Below are 25,374 nucleotides of genomic sequence, written 5' to 3' on the forward strand. Positions count from 1 at the left end.
TTTCTTTACTTCTTCCGGCGTTACTTCTGGGATATCGAATTCCTCTAGATTATTCTCTCTTCCATTATCATCGTGGGTGCCACTCGTACTGTATAAATCTCTATAGAACTCCTCAGCCACTTGAACTATCTCATCCATATTAGTAATGATATTGCCGGCTTTGTCTCTTAGCGCATACATCTGATTCTTGCCAATTCCTAGTTTCTTCTTCACTGCTTTTAGGCTTCCTCCGTTCCTGAGAGCTTGTTCAATTCTATCCATGTTATGCTTCCTTATGTCAGCTGTCTTACGCTTGTTGATTACCTTCGAAAGTTCTGCCAGTTCTATTCTAGCTGTAGGGTTAGAGGCTTTCATACATTGGCGTTTCTTGATCAGATCTTTCGTCTCCTGCGATAGCTTACTGGTATCCTGTCTAACGGAGTTACCACCGACTTCTATTGCACACTCCTTAATGATGCCCACAAGATTGTCGTTCATTGCTTCAACACTAAGATCCTCTTCGTGGCTTAAAGCCGAATACCTGTTCTGTAGCTTGATCTGGAATTCCTCTATTTTCCCTCTTAGCGCTAACTCATTGATCGGCTTCTTATGTACCAGTTTCCTCCGTTCCCTCCTCAGGTCTAGGCTAATTCGAGTTCTTACCATCCTGTGGTCACTGCAGCGCACCTTACCGAGCACGTCCACATCTTGTATGATGCCAGGGTTAGCGCAGAGTATGAAATCTATTTCATTTCTAGTCTCGCCGTTCGGGCTCCTCCATGTCCACTTTCGGTTATTCCGCTTGCGGAAGAAGGTATTCATTATCCTCATATTATTCTGTTCTGCAAACTCTACTAATACCTCCCCCCTGCTATTCCTAGTGCCTATGCCATATTCCCCCACTGCCTTGTCTCCAGCATGCTTCTTGCCTACCTTGGCATTGAAATCGCCCATCAGTATAGTGTATTTTGTTTTCACTCTACCCATCGCCGATTCCACGTCTTCGTAGAAGCTTTCGACTTCCTGGTCATCATGACTGGATGTAGGGGCGTAGACCTGTACAGCCTTCATTTTGTACCTCTTATTAAGTTTCACAACAAGACATGCCACCCTCTCGTTAATGCTATAGAATTCCTGTATGTTACCAGCTATATTCTTATTAATCAGGAATCCGACTCCTAGTTCTCGTCTCTCCGCTAAGCCCCGGTAGCACAGGACGTGCCCGCTCCTTAACACTGTATATGCTTCTTTTGGCCTCCTAACTTCACTGAGCCCTATTATATCCCATTTACTGCCCTCTAATTCTTCCAATAGCACTGCTAGACTCGCCTCACTAGATAATGTTCTTGCGTTAAACGTTGCCAGGTTCATATTCCAATGGCGGCCTGTCCGGAGCCAGGGATTCTTAGCACCCTCTGCAGCGTCGCAGGTCTGACCGCCGCCGTGGTCAGTTGCTTCGCAGCTGCTGGGGACTGAGGGCCGGGGTTTGATTGTTGTGTTCATATAGGAGGTTGTGGCCAAGTACTGCACCAGGGTGGCCAATCCTGCTCTGGTGAGGGAGTGTGTTACCGGTTCTGGTCACCGGCATCAGGCCACACTCCAGGCCTGTTTATGCAATTTTATCAACACGCGGATTTTTTTCTTTTTTTTTTTAATCCGGTGGAAAATTGCGCGGCACCGGGATTCGAACCACGGACCTCTTGCACGCGAGGCGGGTGTTCTACCTCTACGCCACCGCTGCAGGAAGGTTAACCCACCCCAGGCAAGGACAAAATAAATTAGAAGCTCCTGCACAATCTGGATGACGGCATCATTCACCCTCTTACTGACCTCTTTAATCATCATTGGGAAGTGGGTACGTTACCACCGCATCGGTAGCACAAGGACATCATCCTCATTCTAAAGCCAGGTAAAACCTCCAGCTTAAAGCATTTGAGAGCAATATAAATGACTTCATGCCTAGGGATGCTACTGGAACATGTCATTCTAAACTGACTTCAATCCTAAATAGAATTCAGTGACTTGCTTTTAGAAACGGTGTTCGGATTGCAGCCCCACCATTCTACCCACATCTTCCTTTAGCTGAAGGAACAAGTCTTTAAATACACCTCACCACACAACACCGCAGCGATCCTAGCACCCAACTTCAAAGGCACTTTCGACACCATATTTACAAACTTAAGTCTCACCAAGTGTGGTCGTAATACAACTACAAACGCGCCTTTCTAACAAACCACACGGCCATAATAGGCCTTACTGGGTGCTGTTCTATCACTCACCCTTTTCAACACTCCTATGATGAAACTACTTGACAAGCTCAACTCGACAGCAGGAATCAGGCACGCATTTTACGCTGATGATATCACTATATGGACCTCCACTGGTTCCGAAGAAGAGAAACAAGCCGCTCTCCAACAAGCGACCGACGTCGTCCAGCAATATGCAAAAGCAAGCGGTCTCCGATGCTCCACCGAGAAGTCCGAACTATAGGGCGTTCGACAGAAATCCCGAAGAAAACTCAATGAAATAGCCCACATCACAAGATGGTAAAAGAAATACGCACAGCAAACCGCGTCCGCATCCTCGGCCTCCACACACGACAGGACGGCGGAGGCGAATACACCATCCAACGTTTCAAGCAGACCACCTTCCAAGTCATGCGAATGGTAAGCCGCAACACCACCAGACAATACGGACTGAAAGAAGACGACATAACCCGGCTCGTCCAGGCCCTGACAATCAGTCGCATCGCCTACGTTGCCCCGTCCCTGCCCCTTCCTACTAAAAATAAAAATAATACAGGCATACAAGCAAGCATACAAAGCATACAAGCAACCACTCAGCCTACGCCAGCGAATAGCCACACTCAAGCTCGAAGCACTTAGAGCCCAAACACAATAAGAGAATTCAAAGACGCCACCTCACAAGCCAACGAGAACGCCTAGCTATCATCTCAACAGACAGAAAGGAAAGGTCCTAGTGCGCCTAGGATACCCCCCACCGGACCGAGTCCACGAACAAGCAGTCTATCTGGCACCATCACACAATCTGGGAGCACATCAAGGTATAGCCCCCATCCCCAGAAGTATGGACCCGGAACATCATGCCGATCGTCACCAAGCTCGCGCAAAGACTCCTCCAGACAAGGATACGGCAACCTCTCCACCACAAGCTAAGCAGATGCTGAGCAGTACGCCCTCAAAGGGTAGCCATGACGGCCAGCGTTGTCAAGCATAACCTTCACGCGGTGGTCTCGATCGCGGTCTGCACTATCAACGCCCTCGAAGCGGAGGAGACAGCCATCGCTTTGGCCATCACCTCCAGTCAAACCAACGAGCACGTCACAATATTACTGACTCCGAAGCAGTTTGTCGTAGCTACACCAGAGGCAGGCTATCTTTCCTCGCCCACCGACTCCTCAAACAAGCCTTCAAGTTCCCTGACGTTGGAATAGTATGAACTCCAGCGCACGAGTCTCTCTGTGGAAATCAGCGTGTGATACGCTACAGCCCGAGTTCATGCCAGTCGGGCGCCACTATAGAGTGATACGGCCGCATCTATGAAGCCCGTACTTTTGTAATACAACGCCATAATACAACAAGGGAGATCGAAAAGACGACAATACCCATTTCCACGCAAGACCGTCTCACGCGAAGACGCCGTAGTATGGCGACAATTACAAACCAACACATACATCTAAGCAGACTACACGCGATACAACCCACACTACACTCCTATATACACTTATACGCGGGTTGAATTGGAAGTTAACTAAGATATCCAGTGAGTTCATGGACGCCCCAGTCGATTTAACATTCGCGCGTACATTTGAGACGATTATCATTATTGGATTTTTACCTTCGTAATATTTTACCTGCTTTGAATTTTACCGCAGCCGGTCTAATAACTCGCTAACCTCCCTGTCTCTCCCTCTCTGTCGTTTCTCTAGCCATTTCTTGTTGCATATCGGCACTCTTCACACTTACCAAAGGTTCGTACTATAAGCCAAGTGCATTCAAATCCGCTAGCTCTATTGTCTACGTTGCCCTACTTGAGTTGCTTTTTGCTGTCAATTAGTCTCTGGTGAGGGAGCATGCTCTGTCCGCTTGTTGCTGTCTCCTTGAAACCACCTGTGTAGGGAATTAACAGCAGGCGACCAAAGCCAGAACAAACGTGTAGCCAACGTTCTGACAAGTGGTCTTGCCAGCTTTAGGGCAACGGAGAGCTGGGAAGCGTGCTTTCGTTGCTGCCGGCGAACATATAGCCTTGCATGTGGTAGTCATGAGCACGTGTATCAGGAAAATATCTTTTTATTCGCGGCTTAACCATGTAGGCTTGAACCAAGTGGTGCGCCTAATTCTGCTAATGCAGTATATTGAGATAACTCCACGTTGCACGGCTTTTCTGACCCGCCGTGGTAGCGTAGTGGCTATGGCGTTGCGCTGATAAGCCAGAGGGCGCGGGATCGAATGTATTTTGAATGGGATAAAATGCAAAAAAAAAAGACCAGTGTATCCTGCATTGTATGCACGTTAAAGAACCCCAGTTAGTCAAGCATTAACCTGGAAGTCCCCCACTACGGCATGCCTCATAATCAAATTGTGGTTTTGGCACGTGCGTTAAACACCAGAATTCATTTTTAAAGGCTTTTCTAGAATATTTTTTTTTTCTCTGACGCTTCGGATTCAGAAGAAGAATCGGAAGACCAGTGGGAGGCTCTGCTGGTGACGCAGGACCCTGACAGCCAGCTGCGGTTGGTGAACAGGGCTCGGGCGGCGGCAGCGAGCCATGGCTACCTGGACTGAGGAGGCCACCCACCTTTGGGCTCAAGAAGCCTGGTCTCACAATAAAGTTTGTTTCTCTCTCTCTCTCTCTCTCTGACGCTTCGTTTCTTAACTTTTGCTCCCGTCTATACATGGTGCACGCAATGCTAGAAGTTGCAGATTTAGGATGCTGAAACGCATCCCACCTTGTACAGTCGCGCTCGTAAGTTTGGCGACCATGGGAAGCGCGTGGCAAATTGGATGTGCATGGGCGCCGTCTGACGGCGTGGTTCTTGCAGTCGAGAGTGTTGCAGCACGCCCATCCTTACACGCTGGCCCGCTCGCTCGCTCGCTCGAATCGCGCCGATGCGCGTGCTAGTCATCGGAATTTGCAATCGCCACTGCCACTACAGTGCGGCGGCGCAGCAACCATGGTTACCAAGGCACCATTTGCGATTTACGGAAACACCTGGTCACACCACCAATACCAGAGGCTGTCGAACAGTGACACTGTACCATCTTTAACAAACGCAAACACGTCTCTTTCGTTTCTATACACGCTTCTGTCGCCGCCGTCTGTCGCGCATTCTGCATAGCGGCCCACTCACGGCACAAACCTCCCTCACCGGCTGCCGAACGCCGCCATAATCGTAAAGCGCTATTCAATGTCTGTCTCTCTTTAAGAGTGCCAGCCGCTTCCGTACATGTTACGAAATGCAAATGAAAGATTGCACGCACGATAACTAAACGTCAACTTATTTTTCATGGCCGACAGCGGTTTGCGCTAAGCCCGTCCCGTGCCGCAGAAAGCGCGAGCGGTGTTTATCGCCCAGGTAGTCATGGCAAAAGCACCAGCAGTGCGACCAGGCGCTTGCGTAATTCGGAAACGGCACCGAGCTCGGCCCTCAGGAATCGTGGCTGCGGCGTTGAGGCCACGATGAATTCTGATGAACGACACGCACGTCGGCAGTGTTACGGTTCACTTTGTGCGGCAATGAATGGAACGGATGTCAAACGCCTGAAACACGACGCGCCTAATCGCCACGCTCGTCAACATGAACAGACTTGTCCGTCGGGTGTGTGCAAAGGGATTATGCGCCAGTGCAAATGCTACTCTCCTTTGTCCTACATTGTCCACTCCCTGGCGTAGGGAAACCACTCTTACGCCAGAGTGTGGTTTCTCCTCTGTATTCCTCTGAGTGGGTTGACACGACGTGTGTTGACACGGTACTCTACCGGGGAGCAAGAGCGAATGAGGTTGCCCGGATGGTGGAGGGTATAAGAGAACTAGCGAACCGCCGCTGGAGACATCTCTGCCCTTGCGTATAGGTGCAGTCACGTTCAACGTTTTATGTATTTTTGTCTTGGAGCGCACTGCTCACCCGTAATGATGTATTAAACTTTGGCTATTGTTTTTAGATCACCTCGTCTTCCCTGCCTAACCCACTCCGATGGTCAAACTGGTCCGAGCTCCATGGAGACGCTGTTGAAGGTCGCCGAAACCCAGCCCCTGTGACAACTGGTGGCAGCCTTAACAGCAGGGAGCGAACGAACCATAGAGTCTCATATAAATACTGGAGGGAACTGTGGCGCTAGTGTCTACGGGAGCTGTAAGCGGAGTGGTTCAGCCAGCATGAAAATGATGGGTAGTACATGCATTTGCCTAAACTTCGTCCTTCTGAGTTTAAATAGCTTCTCGACTTTGTAAAGTGATTATTTCTAAGAACATACTGAGTTATAAATACATAAACAGCACAGAAGCCCGATATCAAAAGCATAACGGCACGTACGCATGGGCAAGCGGAACCACAAGCGATTATGCGTACTTACAGAGTATTATTGACTTCTGCAATAAAAAAGACTATAAATTACTTTGAAATTTAGGCCACTTTAGGCCCAGATAAAGCATAATAAACTAAACAACAAGAAGGTCTGAAGCGCCAAGCACGAAGATCAGACAAATCCATGTAGACCTACTACCTACGATTCCTATGGTGGTTGAACGTTAGCAGGACCAGAGTTCCCTCCAGTAACTGTAGGAAACTCTATGGAACGAACGTGCAGTACAGCGAGTAAGGAGGCACGCGCATGCGCACTGCTATGCTACCGACAGCAAGCATCATGTCTCCAGCCAGTGGGCACGTGTCATTTGCCAAGCGCTTCCATGGCTTCCAAACTTATGAGCACGACTGTACACTATCATCTTCCAGTATTTCGGACAAGGTATTTACAGAATGACCCCAGCTTCCGACCCTGCGCCTCTTTGTTTGTGGCAAACGGACGGTGCTTAGCGGAAAGAAGGCACGTGGTAAACATTAATCCTGCACTCAGTGTGCAATTATCTCATCAGCAGTAAGTTCTGGCATAACTGAAGTGTAACGGCAGAATTTTGCAGAATTTCGTGCTGCATATACGGCATGAATCTCCAACACAGAGTAGCAAAATAGGTGCAAACACCGAGGCACGTTGTATCTGCAAAGGCTGGCAAGCGGATGGATAACTGCCCCCACCAGCCGCAGTCTACGTTGAATAATGGATTCATGGGCGAGTGAGGGCTGGGCTTTTGGAGGCGCTCGTATACTGCAGACAGGCACGAAGGGGTCAGCTGGTTTCCGGGACGTTCATGCCGCGCTCCCCGAGATTTCGGTCCTGTGTAAGCTCCGTACGAAGGAGGAATTTCCGGTGATTACGAGCTGGGGTTGACGTGTGGTGTCTTTTTGTGAGCTTCTGTCACTGTCAATTAACGCCTCAGCGTCGAGTTGCCTCCAAAAGCGCCGGGATTTACGCGAAGCGTCGGCGATGCAACGTTACGAGACGCTCAGGTGAATCCTGCGTCAATGTTTTGGCACTCAATTAACCTAAAATGGCGCTTAACATGCATTGGCGCCGACTACGGGGGGGGGGGGAGGGGGGGGGGGGGGGGAGGGGGAGGGGGGATGCTCCGGGCCCCAGTCCACTCCACAGTTTTTCGGCGAGGGCAGATCCACCCCACCCCCCCGGCGATGCCGAAGCCTACGCCTCCCTCCCCCCTCCCCCCCGCACACACCTAAAATATCATTATGAGTTTTTTCAACCACATCATTTGAGGTTTCTTTTTACTTGCCTCGACGTTTTCACTTATAATTTTATTGTGGCTAACGATTTGGGAGGTTACCGCAAGGAACATAGGAGATGAAGAAAGGGACAACACGAAGCGGGGACTAATAGCTTACCGCATCATTGTTGGCGCGGATGTGTACAGCTTTTAATTCATGCTTTCTCTTTATTTCTGCAAATCTTGACAATATAAGGACAAGCGCATTAGAAGCACTAGCGGCGGCTGCCTCACTCGCATTTTCTCAGTTCATTGTTTTAAAGTTGCACCGTAAACACCATGTACATAGACAATATATTTACATACACACACAGGACAAAGTGTATTGTATCTTTTGAAAGAGGAGAAGGTAGCCAATTGAAATTTATTTCTAAAGGTATGGATAGCCTATGCCTAGAGCACTGATGTGTTACTGTATGTTCACCTCGCTTCAAATTGCCTTGCGTGCTTTTTTGACCCTGAAAGAAACCTGCAGACTTCAGTGACCCCTTCGGCAGTCTTTTATCAGCGGTGTGTGAAATCCACGTGTCCCAGTATTGCTTCTCGTTCCAGTGAGCAACGCTGACAACTGATGAAATAACCAGAACATTTATACTTATATAAAGAAAAAAACTGTTCTAATAATGTACAGTATTTATAAGGGATGGAAGCACCGTCGCCTGCACGCAGAGGTCATAAATATGTACAGAGTGTCCCAATTAACTATGACGCCCCCAGACATAAAAAAAGAGCAATTGCGTTACTAGAAGAAAACCTAGTGCACATTGTTTCCGGTACAGTGGAGTAGCTTCCAGTAATCTCTTTATTACTGAGATTAATTAGGTAATTGTAATTATTTATCTAACTAGAGACGTACTATCCGAATTATCAAAGCGTCAATGAGGCATCTGTAGGCAGAGCCAAGGGACGTCTTACTGCGATATTTTCAGCGACGTACTAATTGCGTACTAATTTTTTACGACTGATAAATAAAACCCGCGAAATATGAAAAATACCTCATGAATACGCTCCCACCCGCATCATAAAGCAGCGCCCTCTCAATTAGCCAGAACCAAATAAAGGAAGTAAGGAAAAACTCCGCGATCGAGCTAGTTCCTTATCTGCCACGCTGCAGCTGAGGTACCTCGTCCCGTTTAGTGTTAGTCGGAAAGAAGCAGTGATGGCTGTTGTATTTGCGTAGATAAGCTACACGGATGCTTTTTTTCTCTTTTCCTTTCTCTTATTTTTTGCCACAAAAGCTATCGCCACAAAAGTGAATTGACAGCGTCAGTGCAAAGGTTTAAAAGTGCGTTTTGTTTCGTCCCAGTCACCATGTATTTCTCTATTCAGCAGAGGGAAAATACGATCCTTGCCTTGGGAGCTGCAAATGGCAACAAGAGGAAGGCCACAAATATATATCAGTCATGGAAAGTGTGCCGGCAGACCGAACGCATCGACTATGATCAGAAATTATGAAAACCTAAGACAAACCGGCAGCTTCAAGAAACAGCGGTGGAGGACTCCTTCTTTGAGTCCTAGCGGATATCCGCACTGATATTCTAGCAATTATGGCCTAAAACCCTCATGCTAGCGTGCGGGACGTGGCCGCCCAGGTACCAATTTGCAAGTCATCAGTTTGGAGGTTTCTAAATGACTCAGCCTTTCACCCGTACCACCTTAACCTGCATCAATGCTTGGAAGATATAGACCTGCAGAATCGTCTAGATCTCTCGACTTGGGTCCACAGAAAGGCCGATGACTCACCGGACTTTTGAGCAACACCACGTGCACAGATGAAGCCAATTTTCGCAGAATGCAATTGCAGAACGCAGCAGAATTTGCAGAACGCAATTTTGCATAATGCACGCTATTGGAGCGACTCCAATCCACAATGGGTAAAGCGCACTCGTTACCATTACCAGTGGTCGTTTATAGTGTGGTTCGTAATTTACGGCGGTGCTCAAATTGGTTCCATCTTCTTCGATCACCCACTGACTGGACAGCGTTACGTGGACGAAATCCTTGAAGGAGTGGTGGATGAGCTTCTCAGCGAAGTCCCGCTGTCACGTCTTTCACTTCTGTGGTATCAGCAAGATGGGGCACCAGCACACAGCAGCAGCCGCACGCGAAACTGACTGGATGCGACTTTTCATGCGCAATATATTGGAAGGCACGCGCCTGTAAATTGGCCGGCTAGGTCACCTGACCTCTCTCCTCTCGATATCTTTCTTTTGGATTACGCGAAAGATCGTGTTTACATGATCGAGGCGGACGTCAAATGAGCTCAAGGCAAGGACAACGGATGTCCGCCGTAGAATTCGAACGTCGGTCATCAAGAGAGCCACAGAAGATGTAATAAAGCGGACTCAGTACTGCGTAGCTGCAGAAGGACACCTATTCCAACACGTCCCCAAGGCAGCAGCTGGTGTTCAACGGCGTTTACGAATTCATAGATAATAAGTGCACACCGAAATCTGATAGTTTCAAATGCGTAATCATTTCTATCCTTATTCAACGGAAAAACCGTCCCTCCGCCCGTCCCGTAAGGCGATCGCTTTCAACTTAGTGCCCTCAGCAGCGAGCGAATTCACCTGCGTGCTGCCTCTCGCTTCACGGCCAACGAAGCGGCGAGAACACAGTGCTCGTGCAGCTGTCAGCACATGCCGCACTCTGCCGCTTTTGCAGATTGCTTTCAAGATACGGGCCGCGCCGCAGCGCCAGACGTGGGCACCGCCGGAGCACGGTTGATCACGGTTCATAATGGTTCAGTGTACGTAATAAATGTGGCATATAATTACTTCATTTGCTACATCTCCCTAGTCACATCATCCCACGTCCACATACGCTGCGGGCTATCTATGGCACCAGTGAACATTGCTTCTACTCTCCTCTTCTTCGTCACCTCGTGCAGGTCTCACTTAACAGTTTAGTGTTCACTTCTCCGTTTCACGGTTCTTTCGCAGTCGTTGTCGCAATCTTACGAAACATACCAGCATAGTACCACGAAACACCACGTCAGTACTACGATATGCTTACGAGTCATTCAGATAAATCCTGCGCGGACATTTTTATTTTATTCTTTTTTTTCCCTATTGCCAATTCGGCTCATTTAGAAGTGGTACATTAACTTTCTTGAACGCATCGGTTTTGCTTTTTCTCTACACGTGAATAACAAGTGCTGCTATAGCCTTTGTCCAAGCCACTGGGCTGGACGCACGGCTTTATAGACGCCACAAGTCTGCGAAGGTGTATATACACATCTCTTTCTCATACCATCATCATCATTCATCAGCCCTTTTCCTCCCCTTTCCTTTTCCCCAGTGTAGAGTAGCAGGCCAGAGGAAGTTATAGCTCAGGCCGACTTCTCTGCCTCTCTGTAAATCTCTCTCTCTCTCTCTCTCTTGGTTCCTGGTCTGCTTATTTCGCTTTTATTTTTTGCCACGAATCTGCTTTTACAGCATGTATACACTCTAATACCCGCCGTGGTTGCTTAGTGGCTATGGTGTCGGGCTGCTAAGCACGAGGTCATGGGATAGAATCCCGGCCACGGCGGCCGCATTTCGATGGAGGCCAAACGCAAAAACACCCGTGTACTTAGATTTAGGTCCAGGTTAAAGAACCCCAGGTGGTCCAAATTTCCGGAGTCCCCCACTACGGCGTGTCTCGTAATCAGAAAGCGGTTTTGGCACGCAAAACCCCGTAAGTTAATTTAATACACTCTAATGAAAAATAAAACCTTCACTTTAATTTGTTTTTGGTCCGAAGCAAGTTTCTGGCGCGAAATATAGCTGCGCGCGCACTCTTTCCATGCGGTGCGAACATAGTTCAGATTTTGAAACATTCTATGCTTTTTCCATTGCATTTCGCTTTTTGTACGTGGTAAGAGCGGCGGTTCGGCCGCGTTATCAAGGGGCTTTTGTTATCAATGTGATCAGTCGGCCTTGAGACGGGTATTAAGTGTGACGTAGAAATGAGAGGAAGGAATAGCTGCAAAGCCGAGAAACCCGCTGATGGTGCTTCTTCCGTACCATTATCGAGGTTCTGCACTGTATTTGCGGGTTCGCGACAGGTAAATCAGTTGTTTTCAATCAGCCATTTTGAGCTTGCTGCTTTATGATGAAGGTGGGAGCGCAGTCAAGTGGTATTTTTCATATTTCGCGGGATTTATTCATCAGTCGAAAAAAATTAGTTCGCAATTAGTACGTCGCTGAAAACATCGCAGTTAGATGTCATTTGGGGGTTCCTACAAATGCCCCATTGGCACTTTTATAATTACAGCAGTACTTCTCGAGTTAGATAATTATGATTGCCTAATGAAATATCAGTAACGAAAAAAAAATATACTGGCGGCTTCTCCACTGTATTGGAAACAATATGCGCTACGTTTTCTTCGAGTAACGCAATTGCATTTTTAAAATTTTGCTGCAGGATAGTTGGGACACCCTTTAAATATTTATGACCTCTGCATGCAAGTGGACCTCTGCATGCATGCTCTTTTTTTTTAAGTCTTGGTGCATGATAGTTGGGACACTCCATATAATTCACTCAGTAACTGACATGAGGCCAAGCCAGATTCACTCAAAATCAGAATCAACAGCAGTCATGCACAGCAGCGCTTATACTAGGACTCACAGAAAGAAAATTAGAGAGATACTACATTTTCTCCGATAAAGGCGAAGCACTATTAGTGATAGCAAAGTATAAGACAATTTCACGAAGGAAGATCACACCACTGAGAGACGCCAGATTCTTCGGGGTGCGAGAGGACTCAGGCTGTTAAATTGAACTGACTCCTACTATGAGGCCTTGTAGGTCTTACATATACTCCTATAAGACCGTCACTTCAGTGAACAATTGTTCGAGGTCACACGAAGTTTCTTCAACTGCAACTGCTATTGGTATTGGTAATGGTGGGCGCTCGGTTTTGTTCGTGCAGCGCATTTCAAGGAATAGCGAAAATAGGTCACAGACTAAGGAAAGACACGACTCCTATTATTGCGAAGCCGTATTCGCCAAGCGTTGGGGTGTTCACCCACTAATAGAGAACGTGAGCTGGGGTTCAAACCGCCAAGAGACACGTTAGTTTTACCCTACTCACGGCCTGCCGTTGCGATAGTAATTCCGCTCAGTACGAGTGGTACAGCAGGTTCGGACACGGACATTCGTTTCACGTGGTTGGTCGAGAGACCAGTGTTGCGAAGCTACCATCCACGGGACTACGACTGAACGACTGTAAGTCAGAATCCAGTCTGAATCCAGCCGGGCCGAAAGCGGCTGGCTACCACACTTCCCGGCTCGATGACGCCAAATGCATCCAGAGCGCGCTGCACCGAAGGCCGAGTACTGTCGAGACCACTGGTGGTCGCTTTCCGGAGCTATATGGCTGGCCTGAATCGCTGCAGTGTGAAATGGTCTGAAGACCACTCGGGTGCCTGCGGTGGTGTGGGCGGACGAGTCATGTTCTTTCCCAGTACGTGTTTTATTTGCGCTATTCTTTTCAATATGGAGTTCAGAACACATAGCGAGAAACAAGGAGGGACAGGGAGGTTAGCCAGACGGACGTCTGGTAGGCCACCCTGTACCGGAAAAAGGGGGATGACGTATTGCAAGAAAGGAGAGGGAAAGACAAAACGAGATCACGCACTCATACGTTCGTAAGCGTCTTTTCAAAGTCTCCAAAGACTTGCGGAGGGAAATGATTGCAACACGTGTATGCTTTCTGGTTTGCTGATGGTTGAGGCAAGCACCTAGGATCTTTGCCTTAGTAAAGGGTCAGGTATATCGAAAGGTTCATCCATATGTATCGACAAGTGCGTCTTATTGGTACATAGCTGAAAACTTGCGCAGCAGTTGTCTTATGCACTTGTCATGTTGTCGTTCCTACCAACGCAAGTCTACTCTCGCGGAGCTCATTCCTACATTTTATTCGTGAACAACCGAGGCCTCAAAGTGTCCAGGGCTTCGACAGACTAGTTTTTTTTTTTTTGCAATGTAATGATCTGCACATGCTCGTGTACCGAAACACTGGAATATGCCGCGCCACTTCAACTTATCACCGCACTGCATATTTAGCCAAATCTCAGCGAAAAGCGCACTCTCTATACACAGAATGCCTCTACCAAGATTAAATATTCGGTTTTCCGCCGGTACCTGCAGCACATGCGATAGGTGCGACGCGCACATACGTAGCGTGCATGAAAGATTAATGTCATTTTTATGTACGGGCGCAGACCTAACACTGTCACGTCTCTTTCCTGGTGGGATGAATAGACGACGCTGTCGTGAGGACAGGTTTTTCATATATGACGGCCGGGCTCTATACATAATGCACTGGTGAGTGGCCAAAATTTCTCGCTTATTCTGTTGAATTTGCGGAGCGCCGAAGCGTGCATTTTCACTTCGAAGTCTTCCTGAATTTAAGCGTGCCTTTCTTTTTTTTTTGCGAATCACAGAAGGTTGCTTTTTATACGTTACTATGATTCGCTTTGAACGTGCCTGGTTCCCTGCACAAAAGTAATTCATCCTCTGGCATTTTTAATACTTGCAGATACACGTTTCCGTGCTCTTGTCGTTAGTGCGAGGCGGCGAACAAGACGCGCTGATGTTGGTAACCGATTAACGCTCCTCCCGCGCAATCAAAACTCCGCCCTCTATCACAATCGACAAGTTGTACAACCATTAAAAGCGCCGTCACTCTATTTAAAGACAACGGCGGTCTGTGATTGTGCTATGCGCCCTATCGCATATATGACCATCTGCAACACCTCTAGTGCTCTCTGATCTGCCTGCAAGATTGGTACGTGGGAGTGGCCTTGTATTCTAGTTAAGCGAAAACAGGAAAAACAGCCACGGTGCGGATTACCTTGAGTTCTATTTCCCCGCGAAGCTCCAGCCGGAATGTCTTGAAAGTGTCGAGCACTGACTTTGTCGCCGAGCTTACGTGGATCTTCAACGCTGACATGCAAAAAACAAAGAAACAAACAAACCAATATCACCAATGAGTAAAAGGTTGAAGGTATTGGCGTAAGCACCTGACAACATCAATTGCTAGACAAACAGTTTCACACTAGACACAATAACCTTCCCATCTTTTCTTCGGTAATATATATATATATATATATATATATATATATATATATATATATATATAGACGAGAAGAAAGGGGGTTAACCGAGGGGTCCAATTTTTATTAATGATATAATAAGAAGCCATCAAACAATGACACCACGGACAACATGGGGCAAATTACTTGTACTTAGTAGTTGGATTAAATAAATGATAAATTAATGGAAATGAAAGTTGATCAAAAAAGGTGGGAAGCGATCCCACGTCTACGCAATACGCGTGCGATGCTCTACCAGTTGAACTACCGCGGAGCCATTTTCCCATCCACTTTCGGGGGTATTTATGTTTTTTCTATTAGACATAACCGTCACCACTCACAAACCTTGGCGGCGGATGTGGAACATCCTTTCTGCCGCAGGTGTCCCGAGTATGTGATCTTTTTGGGTGAGGGCCACTTGTCAATAAACACACACATGCTACTTGAAGGCATTAATGTTATTGGATTCGAGACTCTCGTTATGTAATAAACGAGAATAAAGGGGGGTTAACCGAGCGTACGCGCCAAAATTACGTCGATGTGGCACGAACTTCGGCCGGTGGAAACAAAAGTATGCGCATTAGTTAGCCCTAAATTCACGCGTCTTTGTGAGCACTGAGCAGTCTTTGAGCTCTGTAAATACAAGGTAATCATTTTTAAGTTCTGTGGAATTTTTAGATATCGGTTGTGGCAGATAGCAGAAATATTTGCCTTGAGCTGGATTATTCTAATAGTCGGACATTACTAGTACGAGAAATCAAAACACCCATTCAACTAATTAACAAAAGTTTTCTAATTAACTTTTAATTAATTACTTTACGGCCCACATTGCAATTTACGCATTGTAGCCGGTGACCTTGCAAGACGTATCCAAACTGATTTCAAGGATGACACCAGTTTCGAGATATTTCCCAAAGTGTGGAACAAAATTCATGGGCGTTCCAGTTGCTCTTGTGCTTCGATGCATATAAGAGCGTTTTGCTAAAAAGGTAAGTGGAACAACAGTGCATTTTTACAGCAAGTTCGATGGAGCATATCTCCAAACTGGCGTCATTCTGTAAATTCATTCCACGTGGATATGTAATTGTAATACATGCTGTAAAGTAAATAATTCAAAAGACAATCAGTAGACTTTCGTTAATTCGTTGAATATGTGTTTCGATTTCTCGTGCAAGCAATGTCCACCTCTCTGAATAACCCAACTGAACGACTAGCATTATGCAATTTACAACAGGCAATGTAAAAAAAAATGTAAAGGAACATAAAAATTATCATCCTGTATGGGCTATAGAGGCAGTTGGAGCGCTACAGCCCGCTTTCTGTGGTCTACCGACTTTGGGAGAAGGAGTGTAATAGTGACGTGGGGTGCCGGGGCGCAATTTTATACGTCAATTTCAGATTCTCTTCCCTCTATTTCTCTTCCCATTCCTGCTGCGCAAGACGGTAAAGCGGACTTTTCGTTTCCGTTTGTTTCTGCCCGCACTGCTCGGCTGCAAGCACAATACAGTGACGTACAAAACTTGTGTGCAGTCCGACGTGCTACAAAGTTCTCCCGTGCACGTCCTCGTGTAAGCTGTGTTAGAGCGTACGTGCGACGTCGGATGTCGGGCACCAAGTGTCGGCGCTCTGGCGTAGTTAGGCCTCTGTGCAACAGCGCGTCACTATAGAATACAGTACATCAGCTAGCTCTCAGCTCCTGGGTCATATAAAACAAACTCACGTACTACCTTTTTTTTTATCCCTAAAGTCATACACGCGCCAGGGACCACAGACGCGTGTGGTGTGCAGCTAGGCGTTGGTCTGCATTCTCACTGCGCGCAGTGAGAATGCACATGAAGACCGCGCTGCGCCGGTTCAGCACCCGACACTACAGAACTACTCCCGGTACCTTTTTCTAGAAGTTACGGATCATGGCCGCTATAACGTAAAACTATTTCAATCTGTTTTTATTTCAAGAGAGAGAGAGAGAGAAAACTAGGATAGGAAAGGCAGGGAGGTGTCCTCTTTCCAGAGCATGGTGGTGCACTTCCCTGATGTCAGATATCATCTGCTTGTAAGTTCTGTGACGTAATACAGACTTGATGCTGTGAAGGGCTGCCTTAGAGTCACAAAATACGACCCATTTCTCTGTTGGCTATTCGGTGATGTACATCATAACGGCATGGAGAGCTGCAAGTTCTGCCAATGTAGATGTAGTCGTGTGCGACAATTTGAATTTAACTGTAACGTTATTGGCTGGAACGACGAATGCGGCAGTGGAGCTGGTAGGTGAGGTCGAACCATCGGTATATATATGAATGTGATCATGATACGTCTGGTGCAGTAATAGGAGCGTAAGTTGCTTCAGAGCCAGCGCTGCATGATTGGACTTTTTTGTAATTACAGGAATAGCACAATTCACTTGAGGCTGCCGCAGGCACCACAGGGGATAGGAAGGCTTCGCCGCCGGTGTAAAAGATGCCGGTATGCACTCTTGATGAGCGCTAATCACTCGTGAAAAGGTCGCTTGAGATCTCTCGGCTGGTAGGGAGGCCAAATGATGGTCGGGGATCCTTGACAGATGGCGAATGCCATTAACCCTCCCTGATAAGTCGAAATGGTTCGGGCTCTGCCCATATAGGCGTGGCGCTCTCCCATATGGGCAGAGCGCGAGCCATTCTGGCCTATCACAGAGGGCTAATGGCCGATATGGGATAAAAACAGATTGGAACAATTTTACGTTGTAGCGGCCCAGCTCTTGTGCCTTGCATTGTGTGGTGTCCGCAGCGTGGTGTTCAGAGCAGCAGTGCGGACCTATATGGACTTACGATCGTAAGGGTGAGTTTCAGAAGCCGTGTGGGCTTAACAGGCGCGAACAGTCATTCACCGCACCACAGCGCACCGTATTCGGCTAGATGTCGGAAATACTAAATATTTCCCATTTAAAAACAAACTAATAGAATCGCCACTGTGCCCTGCGCACAATACACGGGAAGACACGGTCCACTTAATCTGTGCTTGCAGATTTACATCAGAAAGAACAGCCGTAATGTCCGCACTAAACATCCATCAAACAGTGTCATCACTAGGACACGTTCATGGCCCATGTATTAACGCGCATATGGCTCAACGAGTACACGTTTACGATTCACAAGAGACACACGTCTAATTGACACGCTTTAGTTTGTTCAGCGTTGTAGTTTGTATCTGCGCATGTCGTTTAATTTCCCACTATACCCACTCGGAGTAGTGTGCTAAGCGTGCCTCCAGGCAGACCTTTCCAGGATTCATTAGAGTCTCTCGCTCTACAGCTTTCGTGGTGTCCAAATCTACGTACCATAGAGTGGCGCCCTCCGGATTTAAGATGCGGATCTTAAAGGCTGTGCTTTTACTGGTCTGAACGCGCCGGACGCGATTTTGGGAGCCAGAAACACGTCATAGAGGTGGGGTTCTGGACACCACCTATGCTCGCGGTGCATCCTTGTGAAGGCCCGCTCGTATATGCCTTCGCATATGACGTGTTCGGGGTTGGTTGGATGTTGCTGATTATTTATGCTAGATTCATTAGACACGGATACAGATTTTCAGTAACCCCCACTAGAATCCAAGAAAAACATGGTAGGAACATATCGCTGATCCTCTGGATAGGTTACTTCTGAATAATTTGGGTCAAATGACTGTGCGACTGAAAAAACTTCCACAGGACTGGCATCCGCTGTGTACCCTTTAACGTTATTACAGCTGCGAACGAAGAAAACGTTGATGTTGTGGATATGGAGCTGAACTCACCCATTCCTGAAGACTCCATGCGCGAGGCAGTGTTGACCGTGTCCCCGAAAAGGCAGTACCGGGGCATCTTGAGTCCGACCACACCTGCCACGCAGGGTCCTACGCAAAGAGTTGAGGGGCATAAACAAAATTAACTTCCACTTTGGTTCAGGAAATCAAGAATTTAAAGAAATAGATGTCGTGCGAATACAGAAGTATAAAGGAGCTTCAGTAATGAATTTCCTATTCACTCGCTTGCGATGAAAAATATAATGGCCATAATCACTACTACGTGTGTTCGATATTGTGAATTTTTTTTCTTTTACGAAGTATTGGAGCTCATGGCTATTACTGGGTCCAGCCTGCCTAAGAATGCAACCGATGCTTCTAGATCTTCGGCCCGTTGAGCGCCATCCAAGTTTTCACTTACAGACTGCGCCAATAGCACTGCGTATATTGCACACAAATTGCACTTGTTTATCAGATTTCTGGTCTACTTACAGGTGCAGGTAAGTGTTCGACATTCGGATATAATGTTCCATCGAAAGTTTTACGCGAACACAGCGAACTATAAATTGATATCAGTGCACGTATATAGATATAGATATAGTATATAGATGCCATATCCCAGATGAAAACTAAAGGAGTGAAACAACCACACTGGCGAAAAAACGAAACATACGACAGAGTAACAGAGTGCGACCTCGTGTTTGTTTCTTGTTCTGAAAGATTTGCTGCAAATTCCTTGTTTCAGCAGACGAAGTTTGACAACGCGCTTCAAAGTACTTGTGGAGCCCTTCAACGCAACTCGTTGAGACGGCCGGTTTCTGTTAGCAGCGATGTATTCTGCATTCTATATTCTATATGCTGTATTTATTAACACCGTATTTTGTAGATTCTTTGTTTTCTTCGCAATTCGCTTGGTTTCACAGTACGTACTTGCCATCGGAAAAAGCTCATTTTTTAAACGCGCTATATGTTCCTTCTGCGTACCGTCTGTCCCACGGATGCTAGAAGCACCGACGAAAAGAGGGATGCGACGCGTGGAAGGCTGCGCCCGCTTGAAGGTCGTCCTTCTCCGGCTTCCATGAAGTTTTAATTATGAAAACCGGCCGGGGTTACTTGATGCAGTACTTTTCTTTGCCCTGGGATGTCTGGCCGGTTCCAGCGCAAGAATGAAGCGCATAGAACGGCGATAATGGACATGGAATGAATGCGCTCGCACGGACGTGCGATAAGTAATAAATAAATAAATAAATAAATAAATAAATAAATAAATAAATAAATAAATAAGTGATTAATTGTATGATATTTACTTAATTGCATAATTAAATAATTAAGCGTTTGTTTTAGTATCAATGGCACTTTGTGGGTACAGACTAAAAGCCATGCATCAGGCTTGACAAGGTCTGCACTCCCGAGAACTGGCAGACAAGGCGCATGATAAATACAGCACGTAAACAGAAATAAACCGAAGAGTGTACAAAAGTCAGGCGTATTAATTGAAAGGTCATTAATCAGTTACTACTGTCATAAATACAAGTAGCAATAAAAATAAAAAGAAGCATAATAACAAGTCATTGTGCAAAAAGCGCTGCTAGACACAAACAGGTTCACATGCGTACATGAATGCCGCGTGAGATTACACGTCGTGTTGCGAAAGGAAAACACTGAGAAAACAGGAGCATCAAAGGAAAGCAAATAAGAAAAATAGGTGTGGTGTGGTATTATATTTGGAACTCTAGATTATTAAGCAGTGAACGTATGTGATATTTTAACATCTGAGTGCCGTATTTTGTACATGTGGAGTAGTGATGCCGAGTAATATGCCGAGTAAGATGCGGAGTATTGAGATTGTTGTATATATATATATATATATATATATAAACGGCACAATTTCACCCGAAGCAGCGCGTCTCCTATAACAATCGACCTTGCTTCTTCAGTTGCCTGCCGCTGTTACAGCTTGGTACACTTTTCTAGAGGAACCAACCTGCCTTGTGTGCAGTCTGTTCGACGTGCTACAAAGTTCTCGCGTGCTCATCCTCACGTAAACTGTGTTAGAGCGTGCGCGCACCGTCGCATGTTGGGCACGAAGTGTTGGTGCTCTGGCTTTACCGTGATGTTACCTTGCGTAACATCACGTGATGAAGATATAACTTTCTTCTCGCAATTCCACCGACCTGAGCTTGCTTCTTTGAAACCCTAACCGCTCAGAGAAACTTGGTTTTAGGAAGCCGCTTTTTCCCCCTTCTATTTTCGCTCCTCCGGTTTGATAGAGCCTGTCAGACAAAGTAAACAAACGTTGCGTGGAAACAATAACTTAGTGACCAAAAAAGAACGACGGAAGAACACGAGCTTCTTTCGAGCCTTTTCTAATCACGGGGAGGTTATATTACAGTTCCGGAAAAGGAAGCGAAGAGCTGACAAAAAGTCCGAACGTCGGAGCCGAGGCTGCAGCGGCGTCTCAGTAAGCGCTGAAACACTCTACATGCAAAAAAGAAAGTAATAACGATAATACTAACAGAAGTGCGCAACGCGGGCTAAGTTCGATCCAGAATGACCGTCCATCATTAAGCTTCTTGCGTAATTAAATGTTCGCTTACGTGTTCCTTTTCTGAATCGAGAAACTTCAAACTCATGCTCGCGGATCAGCTCGGCTTCAGGAATGCGCGTAAGCTTCGCGATCTGCGACGACATCCCTCCGGTTAGTCATCAGCTCTCGCAAGCGAGCTCCGCACGTGATCCGGATTACTAAGTCAGGCTCTGCGAGCCAGACACGGGACCCGGGCTAAGCCGGAATCGTGCATGTTTTACGCTGTCACGGGAAATCGCCGCGGCGCAGGCTGGTCATCTATATGGCCGAATTCTACGCATACATTAACAAGGTAAATTTAGGACGCGGGGGCCAACTGATTTCAGTTGTTGGGCAGTATTACCACGGCCCAAGGAGCGGTGGAAGGAGCGGTTTGTTAGTCTGCGTTGATACGTACAAACAAATGTCCCGTTAACGACACATCAGGGAAAGCGCGTTAACGAATGTCTGACGTGACGTCTGGTAAAGAATATTTTTGATTAGATATTATTTTTTTCGGAACTGGAGGGACCACGTGAAAGCATTCAAGCTGCGTGGTCAGATTGATATCTGGGGCTCTGAATTTGCTTAGTTTTTGCGAACTAAGTTATTGCGTGTACACTTTTTTTCCGTATAAAGCTGTGCACTGCCATCTGGTATAATTAACTTTATGACCCTTTTGAACTTTTCTTGGTTTAATGCTTCTTGTTCGTTGTTCGCGACAAACAACAGCCGGTCTCCCGTGTAGATAAGTAATTTGAAAAATGAAGAAAGAAAGAAAGTGGTGTTTCATTGCTTCAAGGTGTATAACATAGATGAAGTGCGGTAAAATAGTATCGCAGAAATTTCGAGTTCACTAGTGCTATCTAAGAAGTCGCCGTTTCGCCCGTAGTTACTACAACGTATAAACTTGCAAACACATAATAATAACATATTTACAAAATTAGCAAGCATGGTGTGAGGTGCGTAAAAGCAAACATGATCACATCTCACTCGATGACCGCGGAAATTCGCTGTCAGAACGCTGGAGTGAGGAAGCGTGGCAGCAGCAGCGAGCGAAGTGACCTAGCTGGTGCGTCTCGCATCAACGCGAACAAAGCCGCGAAAACACAGCGCGCAGCGGACGAGCTGTCTCTGTCGCAGATGGCATTCTAGATACAGTGGCCGCGCGTAGCCGCCCGAGCCGCCCGGAGTAGAACGCGCCACCCTTCCTCACCCGCCCACCGGAGCTTTGCGCGCGGAGGAAGACGGCGCGCTTCGGCCCCGCTTTACTCGTTTGCGTGCGCGAGATTGAGTCACGATTGCCGGCTCACCCTCGAACGCTTTCACTAGCATATACAGCATGCGGTGCGCGGCGATATTTTTATCGCCCTTGGACTTCATACGGAACCTCACGGCGACGCCGTGTGATGTGTGTAGTGCGCGAGACAGTGCCGTGGTGGTAGATGAAAGGAAGAGGACGATAAAGAGCGCGCACGCGTAGGTGAATCCCGCGCTGGGTGAAAGACGACGACATCGAAGAGCATTCGGCACGAGAACCCGTGCCGAATGTTCGGTTATCTGTGTAGTGTAAGCTTGAGTTGCATCGTGTGAGGATGTTGTAGCATATGTGTTGCGGTGATGACTGAATTCTGAGTGCGTAGGAAAAAGTGAGTAATGCTCTGAGCTGCTGTAAGGAGGGTTCATTACACTCAACGTATAAAATTTGAATAGTTATGTTCTGTAGGCACCACTTGCCAGTCGCAGTCAAAGGTTATGTACTGGATCAAGTCGTCGGATGTAGGACTGTGTGGCTTAGCCGTAAACCACGGAGCCGTAGTCTAAAATGCTACGCACATGAGACCGGTAAATACGTACAAGACACGTTCGGTTGGAACCCCAGTGCTCATGAGATAAAACTTTGAGGATATTCAATGCTTTATTTGCCTTAATCTTTAGTGTTTCAATGTGGGCTAGAAGGTTTAGTTTTTTGTCAAATATTAGTCCCAAGAATTTATATGCTTATCTTACCGGCAGCCCGACATCACTGAATTTTAAAACCGGGTTTAAGTACAATCCTCCTTTTTGCGAGAACAGCACTGCAACAGTTTTTTGAGTAGAGAAGCAGAAGCCATTTTTCTCAGCCCATTCCATTAGTTTATTTTATCTGGAGCTGCCTTTCACATGTTTGTAAGTTTGAGGCGCGGCACGCTATTTGCAGATCATCGACGTATACGGAGTGCATAACTGAGGGGGGGGGGGGGGGGGGAATGACTTTGTTAACACAGTTCAATTTTACTATAAAGAGTGTTACGCTAAGTATGCAACCTTGCGGCACACCGTTTCCCCAGATAAATGTGCGCGGAAGCACAGTGCCTAGACGGATTTGGAGTGTTCTGTTGGAAATAAGATCAGCGAGACAGTTTAGCATTTTGCCACGGATTCCTAAAGCAGCGAGATCACGTAAAATTCCAAATCTCCAAGTGGTGTCGTACGCTCTGTCTAGATCGAAGAACACTGCGAGGCAGTGCTGTATGTGTAAGAATGCTTTACGTATTTCGTGTTCAAGTCGGACGAGGTGGTCCGGCGTTGCACGCCCTTTTTATACCCGCACTGATGAAAATCAATTAAGTTCCGCATACCAAGAGTGAATGTTAATCTCGCATTACGACACTTTCGTACGATTTAGCCAAACAGATTGTCAGGGCAATGGATCGAAAGCTGCTTAGGGATGTGGGGGATTTACCTGTTTTTAAAAAAAGGCATAACTATTGGGTTTTCCCAGCTTTTTGGGATAATTCCAAATGAAGATACCTTGTTGAAAAATTTAAGGAGAGCGTCTACGGGTGCTTGGGACAGGTATGCAAGCCGGGAATAATGGATCCGGTGAGGACCTACTGCAGTTTTTTTACCAGCACAGAATACCCTGTTCCTGTAAAGTGAGTGGAGCGTTGTATTTTTCAATTGACGTACAAACATTTGGTAGTTTCTCCTTTTCTGCCGACAGTTTGTATTTTAAGAACGTGTTTGAATAATTAGCCGACCTAGAGACATTATAGAAATGCTCCCCAAGTATATTCGCTTGTTCTTGTATTGTTGTCTGAGTATAAGTAAGGATATCGTGTGTGATGAGTAGTCCCCCCTAAATTTCCTGACCTGTTCTCACATCCTTTCGGATGTGACGGTGCTATTAATTGTAGATATGTATTTCTGCCAAGAACATTTTTCTGCCTGTCTCCGAATATATGGAGCTTTCGCTTTGGCTTGTTTGAATTTCAGAAAGTTGTTATGTGTTGGGTATCTACGTAAGATTCCTAAAGCCTTATTTTGCTACTTTTTGCTTCGGTGCAATCGTGTGTCCACCAAGGATTCAGCTTTTCCCGAACAATGCCAGAAGATTGGGGAATGGTCTTTTCAGCAGCAGAAATAGATAGACTCAAGCGTAAAACGACACCACAGTCAAGTACAAGTGACGTTTTGTTCCCGCGAGGACATTGGCTATTTAGGAGGCAGGTGCTTCGGCTCCTGCTAAAGTTCTATCGTGATACAGGGATGGGAAGTGAATGATGAGCCCTATGGGTCACCGTAGTTCGGAAAACGCGCCACATATTGGGCTCCGAGTCAATTTGTTTATTTTTTTTGGCAGGCTAGTGTTTTTAGCTTTACTGGAACAGTTTCAAACCGTATCGCGGTTGATAGGTTGTGTTCAGGCGCAGCAACTGCCGGCATCTTTTGCAAGGCTAGGTCCACCTGCAGCAAGCAACAATACTCCTCCTCCTCCTCCTCCTCCTCTTTGTCGCAAGCTTTGGGAACGCGCATCTCGAGACTGGTGTCATCCCCAGAACTCGTTCCACGTAGATGCGACTTTCGCAGTCACTGACTTAAATTCGTAATTGATATGTGTACCGTAATCAGTTTAAAAGTTGATTAGCGACACTCTGTTAATTATCAGATATTCTTTTCTTCTTACTTCTAGCACAAATACGTTTCTGAGAGTAATCCATCTGAAGTAGTAGAATTGTGCTGCCTGCCACTGTTATTCTGTTCAAATAATTATGTTGAGGATCAAGTAAAACACAGAAGCTCAACAGGAAGATAGGCTCAATAAGTATAGACAGCTGGGCTAGTTGGTTGTGATTGGCATTATGAAACATC

The 25,374-nt window shown here is 46.6% G+C and overlaps 1 protein-coding gene across 2 annotated transcripts in view; it reads right to left on the minus strand.

The window, feature by feature from the left end:
- LOC126530835 (atrial natriuretic peptide receptor 1-like) overlaps window positions 1-25,374 on the minus strand; it is a 363,348-nt gene that overhangs the window by 6,851 nt on the left and 331,123 nt on the right. For both annotated transcript variants that reach the window (XM_050178130.3, XM_050178129.3), the window contains 2 exons: window positions 18,687-18,785; window positions 14,678-14,769 (listed from right to left, as the gene is read on the minus strand). In XM_050178130.3, the coding sequence (XP_050034087.1) occupies window positions 14,678-14,769; window positions 18,687-18,785 (191 nt within the window). The remainder of the gene's footprint in view (window positions 1-14,677; window positions 14,770-18,686; window positions 18,786-25,374) is intronic.

The sequence above is a fragment of the Dermacentor andersoni genome, chromosome 5 (genome assembly GCF_023375885.2).
Source record: "Dermacentor andersoni chromosome 5, qqDerAnde1_hic_scaffold, whole genome shotgun sequence".
Taxonomy (NCBI): domain Eukaryota; kingdom Metazoa; phylum Arthropoda; class Arachnida; order Ixodida; family Ixodidae; genus Dermacentor; species Dermacentor andersoni.